Genomic DNA, 23,900 nt, shown 5'->3' with positions numbered 1-23,900 from the left:
GAATCTCTATGCGCCTTTTAAAGTCAGCATCACCTGTCCAGTGACAGGTCTCTAATACCCTCCTGACAGAATGGACATTACATTCATTTTGGATGCCAGCCGGCAAAATATCCCTCTGTGCATCCCTCATATATAAGACGACGTCTTTAATATGTTCTTATGTTTGACAGGGTCACCGACCACGCTGCAGCAGCACGATCTGCAGGTCTCAGTCTAGTACCTGAGTGTGTAAATACAGACTTCAGGATAGCCTCCTGCTTTTTATCAACAGGTACCTTCAAAGTGGCCGTTCCTAAAACGGCAGTGCCACCTTTTTTGACAACCGTGTGAGCGCCTTATCCACCCTAGGGGATATCTCCCAGCGTAACTTATCCTCTGGCGGGAAAGGGTACGCCATCAGTAACTTTTTAGAAATTACCAGTTTCTTATCGGGGGGAACCCACGCTTTTCACACACTTCATTCATTCATCTGATGGGGGAACAAAACACTGCCTGCTTTTTCTCCCCAACATAAAAACCCATTTTTAGAGGGTTAATGTCAGAAATGTGTAACACTTTTTTTTTTTTTTATTGCCGGGATCAAGTCACGGATGTTCCTAGTGGATTGTGTATATGTCTCAACCTTGTCGACACTGGAGTCAGACTCCGTGTCGACATCTGTGTCTGCCATCTGAGTGAGCGGACGTTTTTGAGCCCCTGATGGCCTTTGAGACGCCTGGGCAGGCGCGGACTGAGAAGCCGGCTGTCCCACAGCTGTTACGTCATCCACCCTTTTATGTAAGGAGTTGACACTGTCGGTTTATACCTTTCACGTAACCATCCACTCTGGTGTCGGCCCCACAGGGGGCGACATCACATTTATCGGCATCTGCTCCGTCACCATATAAGCCTCCTCATTAAACATGTCGACACAGCCGTACCGACACACCGCACACACACAGGGAATGCTCTGACTGAGGACAGGACCCCACAAAGCCCTTTGGGGAGACAGAGAGAGAGTATGCCAGCACACACCAGAGCGCTATATAATGTGGGGATTAACACTATAACTGAGTGAAATTTCCCCAATAGCTGCTTGTATATATAATATTGCGCCTAAATTTAGTGCCCCCCCTCTCTTTTTAACCCTTTGAGCCTGAAAACTACAGGGGAGAGCCTGGGGAGCTTTCTTCCAGCTGCACTGTGAAGAGAAAATGGCGCCAGTGTGTCTGAGGGAGATAGCTCCGCCCCTTTTTCGCGGACTTTTCTCCCGCTTTTTTCTGGATTCTGGCAGGGGTATTTACCACATATATAGCCTCTGGGGCTATATATTGTGGTATTTTTGCCAGCCAAGGTGTTTTTATTGCTGCTCAGGGCGTCCCCCCCAAGCGCCCTGCACCCTCAGTGACCGGAGTGTGAAGTGTGTATGAGGAGCAATGGCGCACAGCTGCAGTGCTGTGCGCTACCTGTGAAGACTAATGTCTTCTGCCGCCGATTTTCCGGACCTCTTCTTGCTTCTGGCTCTGTAAGGGGGACGGCGGCGCGGCTCCGGGACCGAACACCAAGGCTGGGCCTGCGGTCGATCCCTCTGGAGCTAATGGTGTCCAGTAGCCTAAGAAGCCCAAGCTGGCTGCAAGCAGGCAGGTTCGCTTCTTCTCCCCTTAGTCCCTCGCTGCAGTGAGCCTGTTGCCAGCAGGTCTCACTGAAAATAAAAAACCTAATTCTATACTTTCTTTCTAGAAGCTCAGGAGAGCCCCTAGTGTGCATCCAACCTCGGCCGGGCACAAAATCTAACTGAGGCTTGGAGGAGGGTCATAGTGGGAGGAGCCAGTGCACACCAGGTGACCTAAAGCTTTCTTTAGTTGTGCCCAGTCTCCTGCGGAGCCGCTATTCCCCATGGTCCTTACGGAGTTCCCAGCATCCACTAGGACGTCAGAGAAATGTAAGATCTATTCAGTTGTTTGTATTAATTGCACTAATACACTGTTCCCTAATCCTGAATAGGCTATATACTGTACATAGCTAAACCTTTGTTTTGACTGCGGACGATGGCCAGGGTGTGGATCAATGGATCAACAATGTATTGGTCGCCAGTCAATCAGTCCACACCAAATGGTCTACATGCATTAATGTGACTGGTACAAAGGTCAACAGTGGAAAAGCTCAAGAGGACAATGGTCGACACACAAATGGTCAACACGTTTTTTTGGCCAAATCTTGTCTATTTCAGATTATGCGACCACCATCAGTTCAAACATATCCCCACACGGGCTTGCTTAGGGCATGGTGGCTTGTTCCTCTTATCACAGGTTGCTATTCCCAATAGATGTCCACGCAGATAGTAAATCAAGCAAATGTTGAGAAAATGTGTGAAAACCCCAATAAACATATCGACCGTCACCATCTGTGTGTCGACCATTGTCACCATAGGCATATCTATAATGGGTGCAGTGTGTGTGGTGCAAGCGGGCCACTGGGTCCAGAAGGGCCCACACTGCACACCCTACACCTATACTGTATATTATACTTACCCCTCTAGAGTCCCGCCATTTCCGAGTTATTTGTGCAATGCGCACTGGAGATGTCCCTGAAACAAAGCGCGGGTGCCATGTTCCCGGATGCCAGTCTACTTGCTGCCGAAGAGGACGGAGTCTGCAACGGGGGCTGCACGCGGGTCCCCTCCTCTCTAAAAACACCCCTTATTGTCACGTTGACCTTTTGTACCTGTCAACCTAATGAGTGTTGACTGCATGGGGTCGACTTATTGATTGTCGGCTAATAAATTGTAGACCTACCGTCTGGATGGGTGTGGTATTGAAAGTCGACAGTAACTAGGTCGACAATGTCTAGGTCAACCACTATTGGTCGACAGTAACTAGGTCGACAGGGTGTGTAGGCCGACAGGGTCTTTAGGTCGACATGTTCTAGGTCGGCAGGTCAAAAGGTCGACATGAGTTTTTAAATGTTATTTTGGTGTTGTTTTCTTCGTAGAGTGACCGGGAACCCCAATTAGTGCACCGCGTCCCCTCGCATGGCTCGCTTCGCTCGCCATGCTTCGGGCATGGTGCCTTCGCTTCGCTCGGCACAGATTACCGTTCCAATCGTAGTCCACGTGGATCGTTAAGTATGAAAAGGTTAAAAAAAAAAAAAAATTGTGAAAAACTCATGTCGACCTTTCGACCTGTCGACCTAGAACATATCGACCTAAAGACCCTGTCGACCTAGACACCCTGTCGACCTAGTTACTGTCGACCAATAGTGGTCGACCTAGACATTGTCGACCTAGTTACTGTCGACTTTCAATCCGGATCCCCGTCTGGATACCCAGTGGACAATAATAAGACAAAGTAAAAGGAGACAAAATTGCCAGGCCAAGTGGTAGATATATTAAAGCTTCTAAAAATGAAAAGCGGAGGCGTTGCCCATAGCAACCAATCAGATTTTAGCAACCGTTTCTCTATTGCATCCTAGAAAATGATAGAACCTGATTGGTCAGTCGCTGTGGTCAACACTAACATTTTTCCGACAGTAATTGAATAGACTCCTTTGAAGATTTAGTAAATCTACCCCCAAATTTGCACATTTCCTCAGCTTCCGACTTTGGCGGTCATTCCGAGTTGATCGCTCGCTAGCTTCTTTTTGCAGCAGTGCAAACACATATTCGCCGCCCACCGGGGAGTGTATTTTAGCTTTGTAAGTGTGTGATCGCATGTGCAGCTGGGTGGTACAAAAACAGTTTGTGCAGTTTCTGAATTGCCCAGAACTTACTCAGCCCTTGCAATCACTTCAGCCTGTCCGGTCCCGGAATTGACGTCAGACACCCGCCCTGCAAACGCTTGGACACGCCTGCGTTTTTCCAACCACTCCCTGAAAACGGTCAGTTGACCCCCATAAACGCCTTCTTCCTGTCAATTTTCTTGCGATCGGCTGTGCGAATGGATTCTTCGTTAAATCCATCGCCCACCAACGATCCGCTTTGTACCCGTATGACGCGCTTGTGCATTGTGGTGCATATGCATGTGCAGTAGTGACCTGATCGCTGCGCTGTGAAAAACGGCAGCGTGCGATCAGGTCGGAATGACCCCCTTAAAACCCCTGTAATGTACTAACTAACCACAGTATTTGTGGCTTTTCTTTTTCTCTTATTTTAGTTTCAATTCATTTGGCATCTTTTGCCAATTCGTTTAATCTCATCAGAAGGAAGAATGGTGGTGGGGTGACACACTGAACCTTTCCTAATTGATAGACATTGTTAAATTGTTACATTTCACATGTTGATTGATTTATCTTAATTGCAGTGTTTATTTATACAGAGAATTACCTTCCAAGGGCTGAGAGAACATTCCACATGTACTGTGTAAAGGCCAAGAAGGGAATTTTTGATTTTGATTTAAAAAAAAAAGAAAGAAAAAGAAAAATACTTGACGTAACTTTACTAAAGAAAATGACTCTATTAAATAGTTTATATTTGGATAAACCCCAACATATTTTATCACAAAAACGAAGTTATAAATGATGTTTTGTCTTTCACTAGCAGTAATTACACCTTAATGAATAAGGTTTGTAGCACCGTGTCCTTAGTTACCCTCCGCATTCCTTTGTCTGTGGTGCTTTGCAAGTATTGAAAATCTTGCATTAATATTCACTCTCTTCAGCCACATTTACTATGGGGATGCAAAGCTCTAGTTAGGCCTTTGACTGAAAGGATCACTCCAGCCTACAGTATGTGGCTGATTCTGAGGGGTAAATTTATTAAAGCTTCTAGAACAGAGAATTGTTGATATTGGGGGTAATTCCAAGTTGATCGCAGCAGGAAATATTTTAGCAGTTGGGCAAAACCATGGTGGTCATTCCGAGTTGTTCGCTCGGTAATTTTCTTCGCATTGCAGCGATTTTCCGCTAATTGCGCATGCGCAATGTTCGCACTGCGACTGCGCCAAGTAAATTTGTTATGAAGATTGGTATTTTACTCACGGCATTACAAGGTTTTTTCTTCGTTCTGGAGATCGGAGTGTGATTGACAGGAAGTGGGTGTTTCTGGGCGGAAACTGGCCGTTTTATGGGAGTGTTTGAAAAAACGCTGCCGTTTCTGGGAAAAACGCGGGAGTGGCTGGAGAAACGGAGGAGTCAAGAGGAAAAGACAAAAAACCCTTGTTTGGGAGCACTCATTTGAAAAGATAAGGATAATATGTATAGTGAAAGATATTAAGACATAACCTTTATTTTAATCCTTGAATAAAAAGAAATTTTGGACAGAAAATTGGGACTCGTGTGTGTAAAAATCTTGTTTAACCTTTTTAGCAAATGAGGTACAAGATGATAAAGATGATGAAAATATCAGTGGAGTAGTGAGGGATACCAAATGGTCTCATTGAGATACAGGGTATCCAGAAAATCACTGTACTAGCCTGGATTAAGGATATCACTGATAGAAGCAGTATGGGCAATATTCTGAGTTAGGTCAAGGTAGATCTCAAGGGGAATGCGAGAAGGGTGGAGCAAGGAATGTGATCGAGCTTCCCTTGGTGGAAGAGGAGGGGGGGGGGTTTAATGTGGTGGGGTAGGTAACACGGGGCCCACTGCACCTGGTATTCTCAGGAGGTTTCCCGTCCTAGTACTGGCCAGGCCATGCCTGTTTAGCTTCCGAGATCAGATAAAATCGGGCGTATTCAGGGTAGTACGGCAGTGGGCCGTTATCAAAAAGAAATGGAAAAAGAGAGGGAGAGACACTTCTATTTTCTGTACTCTAATGAATCAATACCATGATGGTCTGAGATAGTTTTTCCAGATTAGAGAGTGTGTATAGGGGTTTATAGGATGCAGGTTTCTCCCTTAAAAATGGCCCACTGTACCTGGTATTCTCAGGAGGTTCCCCTTCCAAATACTGACCAGGCCATACCTGCTTAGCTTCCGAGATCGGACAAGATCGGGCGTATTCAGGGTAGTATGGCCATGGGCCGCTAATAAGGGGGAACAGAGGGTCACACTCTCCTTACTGTGTTTTACATAAATCAGCACGAAAATGGTATGAAATGGTATTTCCAGAAAAGAGTGTTAAACAGAAAAAAATGTGGTTAACAGAAATAAAATAGATGCAAAGTAATAGACTAATATGTTATGTTCTGCGAGTGCAGGGTTGTTTGCTAAATGGGAGAAACCCACAATACAATTTATGAGCTCAAGGCTGGCTCACAGAGAATTTTTAAACACAAAATGTGCAATATTGCTTGCTCCAAGTGCAGGGTTGTTTGCTGAATGGGAGAAGCCCACAATACAATTTATGAGCTCAAGGCTGGCTCACAGAGAATTTTTAAACACAAAATGTGTAATATTGCTTGCTCCAAGTGCAGGGTTGTTTGCTGAATGGGAGAAGCCCACAATACAATTTATGAGCTCAAGGCTGGCTCACAGAGAATTTTTAAACACAAAATGTGCAATATTGCTTGCTCCATGGAAACAAAAATCAGTAAATAAATGAAGAATATATAGGTTTTAGAGCTCAGGGCTGGCTCACAAATAGATACATAATTGCATCCTCTTGAGGACTGACATAACAATACAGAATAATAGAAAGTATTTTGCACTTAAATGTTGCTATTCATGAAGACCATAAAAATAGAAAAAATACATTAATGTAAAAAGTAAATGGCAGGGCTATAAATGATATCCATAGAGGCATAGGCGGGGAAGTAATAAGATGTAGAATATAAACAATCTTATAAGTTCTATTTGTACTGCTCCTATTGCTATACAATTTTACTGCAGGGAGCAGGTTGTTTGGAGGGGGGGAGAAATGAATCAAGTCCTGGGTGATCTAGAGTATATTACCGCGGCCGCAATGTGTGCGGCCAGTGTTCTCCAGGGATCCCCCGGCGTTCACCCGCTGACAGTGAAGGACGCGGCCGCCCGCTTACGGACTGGGCGTTGCCGCGATGACGTCACCGAAGGACGTCTCTCTCGACGTACGTTTCACCTGGGTGGGCTTGGTCACGAGAGCCTCTCTCTGTTGCTCTCCTGTGACCAGTATATGAGTACTGGGTTGACCAATGGGATTAGCACAGGGATGATGGATATATGCAAAGAGAAAAAAATTGGCTGCGCTTATAATGTAGTTAATATGACCTTATTAATGGAGAGCTGACAAACCAATGATAATAAATAAAATTGTTTATTTAAAATGTTAGTATACCAATGTAACTATAAGTACAGTATTTAAAAAAAAAGGTATGAATATACTCTGAACTGACCCTAGGTATTATGTGACAAATGAATATTATTACTTAATAGGTAGATAATTGATAATAACATGGAAAAAGGGAGTTATTATGACATGCATGTAACAATCAACTCACTACTCACTGAGATGGAATTAATCACAAACGGAATGAGACTACACAGTGTCTATAAGTACAGAGGCAGCATGATGGATATATGGCTGGACCAATCAAGTCATTGCTGGAGTAACAGATGCGGCCATATTGGAGAAGGGAAAGGACAGACAGGAATGAGATGGGAATAGGGAAACATAAAGTGAATGAAAGGAAAATATATGCTCACACGGGAGAGAATATAAAGAAACAATGTTGATAATGAAAAAAGAATGGAATATGATGATATGATTAGAAATAGATTAGGAAATAAAATGGAAATAAAAATAAATATAAATATTTATATAAATATAAATAAAAATAAATATAAATATACATAATAAAAATAAAAATACAAATAAATATAAAAATAAAAATAAAATTAAAGAATAAAAATAAAATAAAATAAAATAAAAATAAAAATAAATATAAATAAAAATAAAAATGAAAATAAAAATAAAAATAAATATAAAAATGAAAATAGATATAAAAATGAATATAAATAAAAATAAAGATAAATATAAAAATAAATATAAATGGAGGAGTGTCTGGGCGAACGCTGGGTGTGTTTGTGACGTCAAACCAGGAACGACAAGCACTGAACTGATCGCACTGGAAGAGTAAGTCTCGAGCTACTCAGAAACTGCACAGAGAAGTATTTTCGCAATATTGCGAATCTTTCGTTCGCAATTTTGATAGGCTAAGATTCACTCCCAGTAGGCGGCGGCTTAGCGTGTGCAAAGCTGCTAAAAGCAGCTTGCGAGCTAACAACTCGGAATGACCGGATATAACATATGCAGAAAGAGTTAGATTTGGGTCGGTTATTTTATTTCTGTGCAGGGTAAATACTGGCTGCTTTATTTTTACACTGCAAATTAGATTGCAGATTGAACACACCCCACCCAAATCTAACTCTCTCTGCAAATGTTATATCTGCCTCCCCTGCAGTGCACATGGTTTTACCCAACTGCTAAAAAAATTTCCTGCTGCGATCAACTTGGAATTACCCCCATTGCCCATAGAACCATTTATGTCTATCATTTCTCTATTGCCTTTTAGAAAATGATAGCATCTGATTGGTTGCTGTGGGCAACATCACAAATTCTCTGTTTTCGAAGCTTTAGTAAATTTACCCCTGAGTCTCACACATCTGTGACCTCTCTTCTGTACCCCCATTGCATTCTACTTATCTTCAGTTGCAAAAGTGAGACGTCCTAGACTCCTGTCTCCATCCCAACGCTGCTATCATGCATGGAAACATAGCATGTGACAGCAGATAAGTAACACCATGCCCTTCTAGTCTGCCCATGTACACACACACACACACACACACACACACACACACTTACACGCTATGGTTCATTTTTGTCGGGATCCAATTAACCTTCCAGTATTTTTTTGGATTGTGGGAGGAAACCGGAGTACCCAGAGGAAAACCACGCGAGTACGGGGAGAATATACAAACGCCACACAGTTAGGGCCATGGTGGGAATTGAACCCATGACCTCAGTGCTGTTAAGCAGTAATGCTAACTATTACATGCTAGATATCCGCCCTTGACACTACAATGACACTACCATGAAATGGGGCTACCTTGCGATCGCATGGTTGACATCCTGTTACCATCTAGAAAGGCCCACGGAAAAGCATGATCCATCAATAGACAGATGAATCCATGCATAAGAGCAATCTACATCAGTTAATGTAAGTCTTATCCGGCTCATGCTCAGTCGCCAATTTCTTTCTTTTGTTCATTATGCTGAAATCCATGAGAAACGTCCGATTTCCCGCTTGCCCCCGAAATTGGCAGATTTGCCTAAATTTCTAAGAACACCGACATTGATGGGCCTCACTCAGAGATGGTCGCAAATCGCTGCATACGCAGCTAGATCTGCATAATGGTCCCGGTCCACCCCCCAGTTCGGACCACCTCATCCCCCAACGCAGCGTCGCCGCCCTGAGAATGCCCGCCGCTGTCAGTCACTTTGCGGTCGCATCCATCGGCAATCTGACTGCAATTAGTGTGGCCGCACAGCCTCGATGCGGCCGCTATGCATGCACAGTTTGCCTCCATCGGCAAACTGCTGCGGTCCACATCAGCGGCGGGGTCTGAATGACCCCCAGTGTATTTTTTGTGCAATTCTAACCTTTATGGTAACCCCAAACCCCACTGGAAATCTCGATATTATAACACTGTCAATGCTTGTTATGTCAATAGTCTATCAATGTTAATATTTTACATTTTAGATTATACTATTGATGTCGGCATTTTAACCATGTCATCAACATCAGTGTGGACCTTTTGGTGACATTGCACCGCATATCCCCTCTATAGGATCCTGTTTTGGGAATTTAATCAGCCCTGTTAATTTAAGGGGGGTGAAAAATGGGGTTAGAGTCGAGCTTTAATGCCCAGGCCTTTATTTTTAGGGACCCTTTTTTTGCGCCTGTTAAATTAATCTGGTTTTTGAGCGTTAACCCATATAATACGGGATTAGTTCCCACACCAATGTGTTTACATGGTCGTAGCACCCGAAAATAGGCTATTTATTGGGGATTTCTTTTTGGGTCTGTTTAGATCTGAAAAGAAACCCCCATTAAGTGCAGCCTGCGTGCTCCTCTTGTGGGACTAATTAAATAGCCCCGGGGGATAAATTAGCCCATGCTAAATTACCACTGCTAATTGTATTCCCCCCTGTGTCACAAACACATACAGTATGCTGAATGATGGTGAATGATGGCCGAACTTGTATGCTTTTTTAAAGGGGCAATCGTTTATAAGGCAAAACCATTCCTTGTAAGTGATTGCCCCTTTAAAAAAAGGTCTGAGTGCAGACAGTATCCCGCACGGCCGCCGAACACGGGCGTCATTACATCCGGCCCAGTATATGGAACAACAGTCAGATGGGAATAATAACACCCACTGGACCTCTTTGTCCAAGGAAGGATCTGTCTGTCACAGGGCTCCTATTCAATTTGAGTACGGAGGTCAGGGAAAATTCCCATTCAAGCAATCTGTTAACTTTTGGGGCCTAGTAATACAAACAATAAAATCTGGGCCCTCATACCTCCTCTACATTACGAGTGAGATAAACTTACCGTCTACTATGTATTAATAACCCTAATAATAATAATAAACATTATACTACATCAGCAACGTGACAGCTGCCGGAGGAGACATGGAGAGGGCACCCTAGCACACATGGGTCTGTGCCAGACCGCATGCAGCATATTACCTGGTTCTGGAGTGAGATGCAGCAGACAGAGCAGCACTGTTACATGAGGACAAAGCTGACATTCCTGATTCATAATGTCCCAGAAAACGCATTCCTACCGCTCTCCTTCATATACATCCATCCAGTATTTCCCTCCACCTCCTATCACTTACATAATACCTAAAAGCCCAACATGTTGCCACACTATTATACATCCCGCAGAGACGGCACTAGCGCCATGCTGGCTTTCTGCAGTCAGTGTATATTATTGAGCCCATGAGACAGATCATTAAACAGGCCAATAATGGTTCAGATATGTATTACATTTTACGCCTCACCTATTTCCCTTAGGCACCCTGAAGTGTACAGGCTAGCTGACCTGTTTTCTAGCCCTGCATCTACCTTCTTCCGGTGAAGCAAACAGAGGTGCTTTGTGCCCCCAGAACACATATAACCCCCCCCCCTCCACACACACACACACACACACACACACACACACACACACACACACACACACACACACACACACACACACACACAGCCCCACTGGCTGTCTCACATCTGCTTGCTGTTTATGACAGAAGGAAAGCTTAAGTCTATCTGTCTCCTGCACGCTGGCTGAGTATGCCCCATCTGGCTGTAATTACAGAGAATGCCCTAATTCCATCACACGGTCACATTATTTGTGCTGAATAATCACATCCGCACCCCCTCCCCAGCACTACCGTGGGATGACTTTGTGAGTTTCCGTTTTCCTTTATGTAAGGTAGTAATCCCTGTCGCTCTCAGGACTCTTAAAACATAACGGCGCCCATGCTCGCTGTTTATTTTTTCAGTAGTAACCTGATCATGTGGCCTCCGACTCCTTCCAGCTGCCAACACTACATCTTTTCATTCATTATATTGACTGATATTTATAAGTGTGACTTATTATACATTTTTTGGTAATATTGCAGAGCTTTATGAGGGGTCATTTTCTTTTACAATATTATACACCCAGAGGTGTAGCTAGGTGCCATGGTGCCCGGAGCAAGGGTAAGTTTCGGCGCCCCCTCCCCTGTACTGAATTGGGGGCATGTTACAATTCTAAAGAATAAAATAGAAAAATCCTACATTGGTGACAGGGCCGGTTCTAGACCTTGTGGAGCTCAGGGTGGAAGTTTCTTTTGGGCTCCCCTCATGACCAACACAGAGATATATAGGGGAGGTTATGCCACAGTAGAGCCGCTTATATATGTTACTCTGCAGATTCTAATGCAGAGTGAGGTGCTGTAGCAGCAGCTGAGGCAGAGAAAGGTGCTGCAGCATCAACGTAGAGAGAGGTGCTGTAGCAGCTGGAGCAGAGGTGCTGCAGTAGCCGAGGCAGGGAGTGGTGTAGCAGGACAGAAGTAACCTGCTGCACAGCTACAAGCAGAAAGTGAGACATACAGTATAAGGAGGGCGGCAGAGTTCCGGCATGTGCCGGCTGTCAGTGTCTCCTGCTGTCACCTCTGGCCTGCCCTGTTCCCTACCTAGTCTCCAAGACCGAGTCAGTGTGCGCCCCTCTGCTTCTCCTCCTCCTGCTCTGCGGCTGCCTGTACAGCGGTCCGTGGTATAATGGGCAGAAGGAGGGCGTGACCAGGTGGCGGCATGCCCTCTAACTTTCTCGGCACCCGGAGTTCGCGCTCCACCGGAGTCACCCTCGCTACACCCCTGTATACACCCATGTTTGCATAATTGCACCAGTTACTTCCAGGGTGCGGCATGTCAAGATGGAGGCATCCATTTTATCCCTCCGGAAGAGATAATTTGGGCCAATCGGGGCTTACTTTACTGAATGCGGGGTTACTGCAGCATATATCCTGATTCTGGGCCACAATGTAAAGTCTACAGTTTGCTTTGTCTGACAAGATATTCTAACAAATATTTATGTGATATTGCGGAGTGGGTCACAAATGTGCCCAAAATGGGCATTCACTAAAAAGGCAACAGTTGCGCATATATGCAAAACTGTCGCAAGGACACACGCAGGTTGGCATTAGCATCGTATGTGCCCAATTTACGCCAGACATCAAGTTACGCTCATGTTTACAGACATTTGTGTTGTAATTAAGTCCGAGTTCAGCAGCCGTGAGGGATGCTGGACATTTTTTTTAAAGGGGCAACCATGTACAAGGTACGGTTTAGCCTGGTACATGATTGCCCCTTTAAAAAAATGTCTGAGTTTGGTTGGCATCCCAAACTCGGACTTCATTACATCCTTGCCTTAGACATCAGAAAATATTCAAACAGTTTTCTAATACATCAGTCATAGCTCTGATGTATTGCGTACAAGAAAAAGACAAAATAAAAAATATCATAATCGATGCCCTAGCAATAAAGAAAGCACCGATCTGTGAGAACTGTGCATTCACAAACAGCCAATCACAAGCAGCACGCTAGGGCTGGTGATTATCATCATGTGCTGACCACCCTCAAATGTCGCTGTTTTCTCTGGTGTATATGCATGTATTTCAGGGCCTAATTCAGATCTGATTGCAGCAGCAAATTTGTTAGCAAATGGGGGTCATTCAGACCTCATCGCTCGGTAGGGGTGTTTTGCAGCGCTGCGATCAGACAGTTGCCGCCCATAGGGGAGTGTATTTTCGCTTTGCAAGTGTGCGATCGCATGTGCAGCCGGTCGGTACAAAAAAAGTTTTGTGCAGTTTCTGTGTAGCCCAGAACGTACTCAGCCGCTGCGATCCCTATCCGGGCCCGGAATTGAAGTCAGACACTGGCCCTGCAAACGCTTGGAGACGCCTGCATTTTTCCAACCACTCCCAGAAAACGGTCAGTTGACACCCACAAACGCCTTCTTCCTGTCAATCTCCTTGCGATCGGTGTGCAAACGGATTCTTCGTACAATCCATCGCTGGGCAACGATCCGCTTTGTACTTGTACGACGCGCCTGTGCATTGCGGTGCATCCGCATGCGCAGTTCTGACCTGATCGCAGCGCAGTGAAAAAAACTAGCGTGCGATCAGGTCTGAATTACCCCCCATGTGCACTGCAGGTGTGGCAGATGTAACATGTGCAGAGAGAGTTAGATTTGGGTGGGTTATTTTGTTTCTGTGCAGGGTAAATACTGGCTGCTTTATTTTTACACTGCCCATGTTATATCTGCCCCTCTGCAGTGCACAAGGTTGTGCCCATTTGCTAACAAATTTGCTGCTGCAATCAGGTCTGAATCAGGCCCTCAGTCTCTATGTGTTTGCAATTTCTGTAATCGACCTATGTTAGTAGGCCCTCATCTCGCTCCGCTGACCCAGGCGTAAGTGCGGGATTCAAGCAAATCTGCATAGGAGCATATGCATGCATCTGTTGTTTTATGGGGTAGCTGAAAACATCTTCACACTAGTCAGGCTACACTAAGTGGTACAGTTACTCACACTTCATCATACCCTTAGGTACTGTATCTTTTTGCCCAACTGCGTCTTTATGTGAATACCTACTGAGACGCCCACCGGCAGTGGCCAGGGCCATCTTAACGTATAGGCACACAGGGCAACTGCCCAGGGCACCACAATTCTAGGGGCCTATGAACAGGGGCGGGGTGTAGTCACACAATAAAGGTGGCGAGTGGCTGTCAGCATGCTGATTAATGGATGACTGGAGCTATCCACCAATCAGAGTGCTGACAGACATTCACTGCATGGAAGCATGTGGAGTGATGGTGCGGGACAGTAGGAGGGTCATGTTATGATTTTTTTTTTTTATTAGTTGCCATGAATGAGTGTGTAGGGGCACCAGTACATTTCTTTGCCCAGGGCCTATAATGCTGTTAAGACAGCCCATCACTGTGCGTATTAAGACACACCATCGGTTGCACCATTGCAGATTGCACCAGCCCTGTGGAGAAGAAGAATCTCCATCTGAACATGGCCATCCTTGTCAGTGCAACTACATCTTTAGATGCCATCATTGACCGCGACATGCCCACGTCTGGCTAGCCACCCCCCTGTCACAACCCAGAAACGCCCATTAAAATTGCATCTATCTGCATGCAATTTCGATCTGCGAATTTGAGCGGAAACCATTGTTGCAGTGCGACTTGGACGCATGTGCAGACTGAAAACATTGGCCGTTTGTGTCTGGCATCGGCACTGCGTCCATCTCTTAATCAGGCCCTTAGTGCAGTGCTCCTGGATTTGTAGCCTCACAAATATCCAGGGTTGGACTAGCCCAGAGGGGTACAGGGGAAACCCCCGGTGGGCCCCACTACCTTAATTTTTACATGTCTTCTTAGATGGCCATGATCCAGCCATTCATTGCAAAGCCCTGCCTTTAATAGTCACATTCTATTTACTGGAAAACAGGTTCGATATGCGGGTCATCATATCGACGCTGGAATGCCGGCGTGCAGATGGCTGGCGGAAGGGGGGAGAGGGGGAGCAAGCAGAATGAAGCCCCTTGCAAACTCGCTTTGCTCGCCTTGCTGCGGGCTTGGTGGTGAGCTGCGCTGGTCACAGGTTATATTCCCACTCTATGGATGTCATGTACACCCACAAGTGGGAATAGTCCCTGTTAGTCGGCATGCCGACTATCGGGACTGTAAGGGGGTGGGATTCCAGTGTCGGTATTGTGACCGGTGGTCTCCTGACCGCCGGCCACGTAACTACCTCCCCTGGAAAACATATATAAATGCATGCATAAACTACTGTAATAAATGCATATTCAAATGTACAAATGCCATACATAAAGTCAGGGCAGCTCTGGGGACTACAGTCTCGCTAGTGCCTGCACAGATAGGCACAGTTGCGCACAACACAATACCCTGCAATTTGATAGATGTCAGGACACAGAAGCATTAGGGGGCTTATTCAGACCTGATTGCTACTGTGCGTTTTCACACAGTGGGAAATCAGGTACAAACTGCACAAGCGTATGCACCGCAATGCGCAGGCGCGTCACACGAGTACAAAGCGTATCGTTGCGGGTTTGTGCGATGGATCCGTTCGCACGGGCGATCGCAAGGAGATTGACAGGAAGAAGGCGTTTGTGGGTGGCAACTGACCATTTTCAGGGAGTGTCCGGAAAAACACAGGCGTGTCCATACATTTGCAGGGAGGGTTCCTGACGTCAATTCCAGTCCCGGACAGGCTGATGTGATCGCAGCGGCTGAGTAAGTCCTGGGCTATTCAGAGACTGCACAAAATCTGTTTCTACAGCTCTGCTACACATGCGTTCTCACACTTGCACAGCTAAAATACACTCCCAGTGTAGGCGGCGACTATCTCATCGCAGCAGTGCAAAAATCGCTTGCTAGCAATCAGGTCTGAATTAGGCCTTTGGTTAGGAACAGCCACACTTATTATTACTATTGTATGTGGCTGGCAGTATTTGTATGGGAAGGAATAAGTGTGGCCATCATGATTAAGCAGTAGCCATTGTTATTTAACATTCATTGGTTGCCACATTGTATTTATCACCCTTTTGCTCTCTTAACAGGTGCTGAAGTGGGTGGAGGAAGCCATTCAAGCCTCAAAAGTCCACCTGCTCTCCACTGACCATGAGGCTGCGGGTGAGAGACAGTGGGAGATTCCATTTGATCCAAGCCTCAAAGAGGTCACCATATCTCTTAGTGGTCCAGAGCCACTTATCCAGGTCACTGATCCCACAGGTGAGCCCTGCCTATTTCTTTTCATATTATAACTATGTAGGAGTAATAATTAGGTAGAATGGAACAGTGGGTTAGTCTTTAGAACATCTGCCTAAAGAGGTGAAGGTGGATCAAGTCTTTTCTCTGATGGAGGCAATTTCATATGGCAAAAAAAGTCCTTTATCTGGGAATGGGAGCAGGTAATCTTGGTCAGATTGGGAAATATTTTGAGACAAGAAAGAGATATATGTTGATGCAAATTTTTTATTTTTTTAGTATTATGTTACTAGAAGTACTATAATTTGGATTTGGTAAAGTTCCGTCAAACAATGTAGTGTCGGGTAGTAGAATGTTTGGGAGGACAATCAGTGCAGACTCTATGTTCAAAATGAACTGCTGGGGTGAAAGTCTGTGAAAAGGAGATAGCAATAGGGAATATGGGTCTGTAGCAGCGAGTCTGAGTGCATAAGCCGCAGGTGGCGTCTTTTGCACCTGTTACCTCCCAGTCACTGTCCATTTCTGACCTGTACGAACAAAATCAGAATGCCTGGGTGCTGGTTCTCTGATCTGTATGAACAAAATCAGGACACATGAGCGATGCTTCACAGAGGCAAGCACAGACAAAAAACATTGCTCCACTGCGCCCGACATCGCTGCTGCAGCCCCTAAATGCAGAAGGATTAGGCACGTGAAAGTTTTATGCCACTTATCAATCTTACATCATGGCCTGATTCAGACCCGCAAGCAGTGTTCATGGAGTGGAGCCATTTTTTCGCTACTGCACATGTCTGAAAATCTATAATAATTCCTACAGTGCATGCGTTACACAGAGCTGACCCACAAAGGTACTTTTGCGATGGTAACAAACAATATCATGTCAGGCTCAGGAGCCTTACCTCCGGCGGGTGCTCCCGCGGGTTACCGTCCCGCTGGTTGGCGCGGCTGCTGTGGCAGGGAGCTGCTGGTGGCAGGTCCTCCTGGACGGATGTGCGCTGCCAAGGGCCGAGGGTCTGGAGAGCCGGGCGCTGCGGCGGGGATTGCTACGGTAAGGTCCTCTAGTGGTGACACAGTATTGTGTGTCAGAGACAAAAGCTGGCTAAAGCTGTGTGCCAACAGCTAAGTATGTCTCCTGTGCTGGGGGCAGCCATGTTGGAGACTAGAGTATTACCAATGAGGTTCCCAATCTAGAAAAAAAGAAAAAAGAAAAATTGGGCGCCAATGTTTGTATTGGGTGATAGCCGCACGTTCCTAGGGCCTGGTTTCTCTGACCCCACTTAGTGCAACAAAATAGAAAAAAATAGAACTGCTCATATCATCCAAAATAGGGACATTTATTAAATATCACAATATAAAAGAAAGACAATTTGTACAATATCCGGCCGGATTAGCAAATATTATAACATAAAACAATTGGGATGCTAGCTAATATCCTCAATACCTCCTAAACCTAAAATAACAATAACACACACATGGGTATTATGCTTTAAACACATATGATCGTTTCACTGATTTATAAATCCATTCATAGGTGACTCCTATAACGTTGCAGGTGTCCCCGCAATGCACAGCAGGTGATTAAGTGTCCGCAGGATTTATGAATATAGCAGCAAAGCAGTGTTAAACTTCAATTGTTATACCCCTCTAGCACTGGGGTTATATTGATTAACAGTCTCTTGTAATGAACTGGTTAGTATATCAGCAAAGCAGTTGTTATAAGCTTACAGTTATTATTCCCTTTAGCACAAGGGCGGTTTGTTAAAAGGCAGTCTCTAATCACTAGATTGGCTAATTAAAGCACTCTGGTCTGAGAGCGCACTCCCTATTCCCACAGCACTGGGGTCCAGGTGCCGAATTGTTAGTAAGCCATCATGCAATTATGCCCACAAGATTTCCTGCTAAACAGTTTGGCCGGCCGGCTGTGAACTCACGTATTAAAACCTCCACATACGCGTTTCTCTGCTTTAGTTCGGCATCAGCGGCTTCCTCAGTGTGCATGGAGCATTTCCACAATACACAGGCTTATATACCAGATTCGTATTCCGTTCCTCTCATGCGCGCGCACACCCGATGATATGCAGTTCTATTTTTTTCTATTAGGTTCCCAATCTATGTCCAGCAAATCCTGCGTGTTCTCCCCTTACAAAAGGGGGCTGGCTCAGAGGGAGAGTGCCAGTGCTTCAAGTTACCTCCTTGTGAAATGTTCTCCAGCCCTGTGCTCCCAGGTTACTTCTGGTTCCCTGGTCCTGGTCGCTCTCATCTATCGGTTACCTAAACGCTGCTGCAGTCCTGTTGTCTGAGTCCGTTGCCACTCGTGGAAGCGCTCATGGGGTCCCAGGTCGTAGAGGAGCTCCAGGTGCTAACGGCGGTTCCCGCAGACGTCTTCATTCCTTCAAAGTCCAAGTTCTTCAGCCTCGTCTTTCAATCACAAACCACAGTCTTCATCTCTTCAAAGTCCAAGTTCTCCAGCCTTGTCTTTTAATCACAAACCAGTCTTCATTTCTTCAAAGTCCAAGTTCTTCAGCCTCATCTTTCAATCACAAACCACATCTTCATTTCTTCAAAGTCCAAGTACTTCAGCCTCATCTTTTAATCATAAAACACAGTCTTCAGTTCTTCTTTACCGGAGTTCTTCAGCTTCACTCTTCAAGTCATTTAACCATAGACTCTAATTCTTCCAGTTTCTTCTATTTCTCCAATGTTCGTGTACAGCCTTATTATTCATTAAAACTACAGTTATCTTCCTACGAAGTCCTCCTTTTCTTTACGCCCTTCGGCCAATGTTAATACTTAGTTTGGCTTCCACCCCATGAGGAGGAATTACATTCAGCCACCTCGTTTACTCTCCTCACAGGTAGCTGTCCTTTCAGCCAAAACTCGGTTGTCGGAACCCCAACTTACGCCGAGCGTGACATATCAGAGATGCCTCGGAAAAGTTCTGGGTGTACTTGGGGACGACTAGGAAATGGCTAAACAGACACACGGGCACGGGCCGTCTTAGAGGTGTGTTATGGTATTGCGGACATGTTGCTGAAAGACTGTATACACAGATGCCACTCGTTCACATAGGAGGCCATACTCTGACGGAAAATCGGAACTTCGGATTACGGACTCCGTTGTCTGAATGCCTGGCGTGCAGTCCCTGCACCGATACCTGGTTCCTTTAGGGTATAAATATCTTACACCTCCACATGCAGGCTATCCGTGCCTGAGGAAAGATTGCAGATCCGAAACGCGTTGAATGGACTTCATGCAACTGATGTCAGGGGGATCCACACTTACACCCTTTCTGCTCTTCATGCGCACTGCGGTGGTGCCAAGCTGCTTGGCCAGGGACCCTTTGCTTATTTAGCACTAACCCATTGCAGCACTGTTTTATGGTGAGAGGCCACTGGCGTTTCTATAATGGGGGAGGGGGCACTCCGCACACACTCCACCCATTTCTACCATACTTACCTTTCCGGAGTCCATCGCTGTGTGTGGGCCCCCTCTTCTCTGGAGACGCCCCTGTGAGAGGCTGTTACTGATCAACCCTTTTTATTTGCCTTTATGATTGTTTTATACACTATGGGGAAAATGTAAAAGGGTGTGAGAATCGGAAAGTGAGAGATTTTAGTCAAATTATACTGTTTTTTTTTAAAAGTGGCAATCATTTACATGGCAAAACTAGGTTGATTTTGTCATTTAAATGATTGCCTCTTTAAAAAAACATATGTCTTGTCCACTTGTACTGAATAAATCATGTGTACCGTTCCCTTTGTCCTGGGTAATTTATGATACATAACACACATCCTATCCACTGTCATTCTTAAATCTGCACCCGCCATTGGCTGATGGTGCAACCGATGGTGACGCCTAAAGATGCACCAGGCCGTATTACAGTGTGTATAGATGCTCAAAGCGGGCATCTCAGTCCTGGCACATTCAGACGGGTGGTCTTCAGTATGCCGGCTGTCGGGATCCCGGCGCACAGTATACCGGCGCCGGAATCCCGACAGCCGGCATACCGACACTTATTCTCCCTCGTGGGGGTCCACGACCCCCCTGGAGGGAGAATAAAATAGCGCGCCACCGTGCCCGCAGCGCGGCGAGCGCAGCGATCCCGCAAGGGGCTCATTTGCGCTCGCCACACTGTCGGTATGCCGGCGGTTGGGCTCCCGGCACCGGTATGCTGGTTGCCGGGAGCCCGACCGCCGGCATACCATACTACACCCATTCAGACACATGGCTATATACCAGGGAAGGGCTGTGTAGCTGCATTGGCATAAAGTCACAGATGGGCGACTTCCAATAGCCCCGGCCTTCCACCTCTGAATTGGGCTCTTCATGGAAAGTAGGTTTTGTTAGGAGCCCACTACCCGAATGCTACATGCAAGAGGTGGGCACTATCCAGGAAACAGATGCCTGAATGTGGACACTATTAAACAGTCTAGCGCAAATTAGATCAATGAAAGCAAATGTATGTGCTATATGTATACAATTATTTCATATTACTCTTTATATGCTTGTTGTTCACTTCTGATATTTATCTCCTCTGCATATTCCCTTAGTAGATCTTAGTTTTCTCCATCATTATCTGCATTCTGCATTCCTGTGCTGTCTCCGTACATTTTCACAGTAATATTCTCTGATTGATGTCATTTTGTCTCCAGGATTAGAGTTCCTATCTTGCTACTGCCGCTACAATCTCTCTCTCTCTGTACTTGGCTACCATCAGAGAGAGAGAGCAATAGAGAGAGATTATGACCCCCTTATTTCTCTCCTGGCAGGGAAAGCACTTACCGTGAGCCAGGGGCTGGAGGAGCTTCTCAGTATCCCAAATTCTGCTCTGGTTTTGGGGCTGAAGCCGTCTGTGTCTGGAATATGGGTCATCAAGGTAAAGTACTGTTTTGTGTGTTACTCTGAGCTCAGTCCCACTGCAGAGAGTTGTGGAAGTGTAATAAGTGTTACTCAGAGTAGTTTTCAAGAGGAGGAGGTTTCCAAGTCACCCCTCATGCTCTGCTCCACGACCTGATTCCAATTCGGATACAAAGTGACCGCCAATGCAGTCAGCTGCAGCACACAGATGTAGGGCACAATGTATTAATGTGTGCATTTATAATATGATCATTAACAAACATCTTCTCCTACTTACCTGCTGGAGTGTCCGCTGGCATGTAACATCATCTTGGCAGGACAGCTCTGCGATACCCAGCTGTCTCAGCGATGCCCTCACTTGCGTGTATATGACCCGGGTGGAGTAATGCGCATACGCAGCCATCGTGTGTGGCATGCGCTAGTGACCACTGTTGGGGTGGGATCCTTTGGATCCCTCTCCGGAGCACTTTGCAGTAAGAAGCCCATAGCCTTCTGTAGGCAGTGCCATCTATAGATGGCATTACCTATTAGAGCACAAGCTCTGGAATGTTATGCTTTCCAGAGCTTGATGCATATGGTCACCTAGCAGCCCCTTTAAATTCTATGGGACTTGCTGTGCGATCTTTTTAATATAAATGGGTATGTATTGCGGTAAACCAGAAAAAATGGCGTTTGACTGCATTTTTTTCACATAGATACATCCTGTCCTTACTACCTTATGCTAATGTGAATATTCACACAGTTCATGCATGTGGTCGCTCTGCCCACTGTCTATCCATCTGCTGTTGCAGCTGTCATTGGCCCTCATTCCGAGTTGTTTGCTCGCTAGCCGCTTTTAGCAGCATTGCACACGCTAGGCCGCCGCCCTCTGGGAGTGTATCTTAGCTTAGCAGAATTGCGAACGAAAGATTCGCAAAATTGCGAATAGAAATTTCTTAGCAGTTTCTGAGTAGCTCGACACTTACTCTGCCACTGCGATCAGTTCAGTCAGTTTCGTCCCTGGTTTGACGTCACAAACACACCCAGCGTTCGCCCAGGCACTCCCCCGTTTCTCCAGCCACTCCCGCGTTTTTCCCAGAAACGGCAGCGTTTTTTCACACACACCCATAAAACGGACAGTTTCCGCCCAGAAACACCCACTTCCTGTCAATCACACTCCGATCACCAGAACGAAGAAAAATCCTCGTAATGCCGTGAGTAAAATACCTAACTTTTGTGTAAAATAACTAAGCGCATGCGCTCTGCGAACCATGCGCATGCGCAGTAAGCGACTAATCGCAATATGGAGAAAATCGGCAACGAGCGAACAACTCGGAATGAGGGCCATTATTCGTTTCAGCACTTGCACCATCAGAAACCTCCTTCCAGAAGGCAATCCAGAAGGCCTCCTTCATCGGGGTAAACTTACTAAAACTTCTAAAACAGAGAATTGGTAATGTTGCCTATAGTAACCAATCAGATGCTGGCTATAATTTTCCAACAGGCAATATAGAAATGATAGACAGCATCTGACTGGTTGCTATGGGCGATATCACCAATTCTCTGTTTTAGAAGCTCTAGTAAATTTACCCCCGTCATACTCACGCCTGGGAATAACATTGACCTCTGACTACACACCCCCGACAGGAAACAGATGTCTTGCGTGCATTCGGAGGGTAGTTGCCCACTTGACACCTAGAAACGCCCAGTTCATGGACAGAAAGAACCGGAGCACTTGCACCGTTTGCTGTAAATCGCTAGATGTGTCAGACGCGTTTCATTGAGAGTCAGGTCGTAAATGTCTGGTTCTGCTGACTAGTCATTCCTGCGTTATCCGGTGTTAGTGATCGCACAGAATGCAATTAAAATACAGCAACCCAGATTATTTCTTCTGATGTTAGATTATGTTCCTTGCATCTTTATAACTGTTCACCTATCAATGCTGGGTGCGAATAGCGCTGGCATCGGAAAGACATATTATAAGGGCGCACTTCTTTAGACAACATAGCATTTGTAATCTCTTACCATGAATGTTAAACCCGATTTCCCTGTGATGCAGGGAGGTCTTGTGAGAGTTGAAGCTGGGAGAACAGTTCATGATGCAGAAGTTGGATTGTCAGAGATCACATACCAATAAGACTGACAGGAGGGTATAAGGGAATTATGTGGCAGAGATAAAACAATGGTTCTATGAATGCAGATATTACTGTAGTCTGATTAGACATTAGAGAAACGCTGTTTGCTAGAAGTTAATGTAGTCCAACTAAAACATAATTATATGTTTAGACAAAAACAAATGGAACATGCAAAATATGGTTGCTGCACAATCATGCTATTTAGATAATTGAATGAAGAGATGTATAAAGCCTTGGTGAGTGATAAAGTGGAGAGAGATAACGTGCCAACCAATCAGCTCCTAACTGCCATGTTACAGACTGTGTTTTAAAAATGAGTTAGGAGCTGATTGGTTGGTACTTTGGGGGTTATTCTGGGTTGTTAGCAAATATCAAAACATACTAATGGGCAAACCCATGTTGCAGTGCAGGTGGTTCAAATGTAACATGTGCAGATAGTTAGATTTGGTGGGTTATATTGTTTCTGTGCAGTGTAAATACTGGCTGCTTTATTTTTACAATGCAATTTATATTTCAGTTTGAACACACTCCACCCAAATCTAATTCTCTCTGCACATGTTACCTCTGCCCCACCTGCAGTGCACATTGTTTTGCCCATTAATGTGCTTTTTTGGTTTGCTAAGAAACCTGTTTCAGGCCATTTATCTCACTCCACTTTATCACTCTCTCTGGGTTAGTACGTCTGCTTCTTAATGTCGATAATTTAGAGCTGTGTTCTGAAAATACAGTCCTCGCATAGTAGCTCATTGTCATG

The 23,900-nt window shown here is 45.4% G+C and overlaps 1 protein-coding gene and 2 pseudogenes across 1 annotated transcript in view; 1 reads left to right on the top strand and 2 right to left on the bottom strand.

The window, feature by feature from the left end:
• HMCN2 (hemicentin 2) overlaps positions 1–23,900 on the top strand; it is a 491,624-nt gene that overhangs the window by 53,304 nt on the left and 414,420 nt on the right. The window contains exons 5-6 of the mRNA XM_063936681.1: positions 16,028–16,199; positions 20,945–21,051. Of these exons, the coding sequence (XP_063792751.1) occupies positions 16,028–16,199; positions 20,945–21,051 (279 nt within the window). The remainder of the gene's footprint in view (positions 1–16,027; positions 16,200–20,944; positions 21,052–23,900) is intronic.
• Positions 5,553–5,670, bottom strand: LOC134951104 (5S ribosomal RNA; annotated as a pseudogene).
• LOC134952555 (5S ribosomal RNA) lies at positions 5,820–5,937 on the bottom strand (annotated as a pseudogene).

This window comes from Pseudophryne corroboree, chromosome 8 (genome assembly GCF_028390025.1).
Source record: "Pseudophryne corroboree isolate aPseCor3 chromosome 8, aPseCor3.hap2, whole genome shotgun sequence".
In the NCBI taxonomy this organism is placed as follows: domain Eukaryota; kingdom Metazoa; phylum Chordata; class Amphibia; order Anura; family Myobatrachidae; genus Pseudophryne; species Pseudophryne corroboree.
The sequence above is the reverse complement of the archived record's forward strand: the minus strand, read 5'-3'. Positions and strand labels throughout refer to the sequence as shown.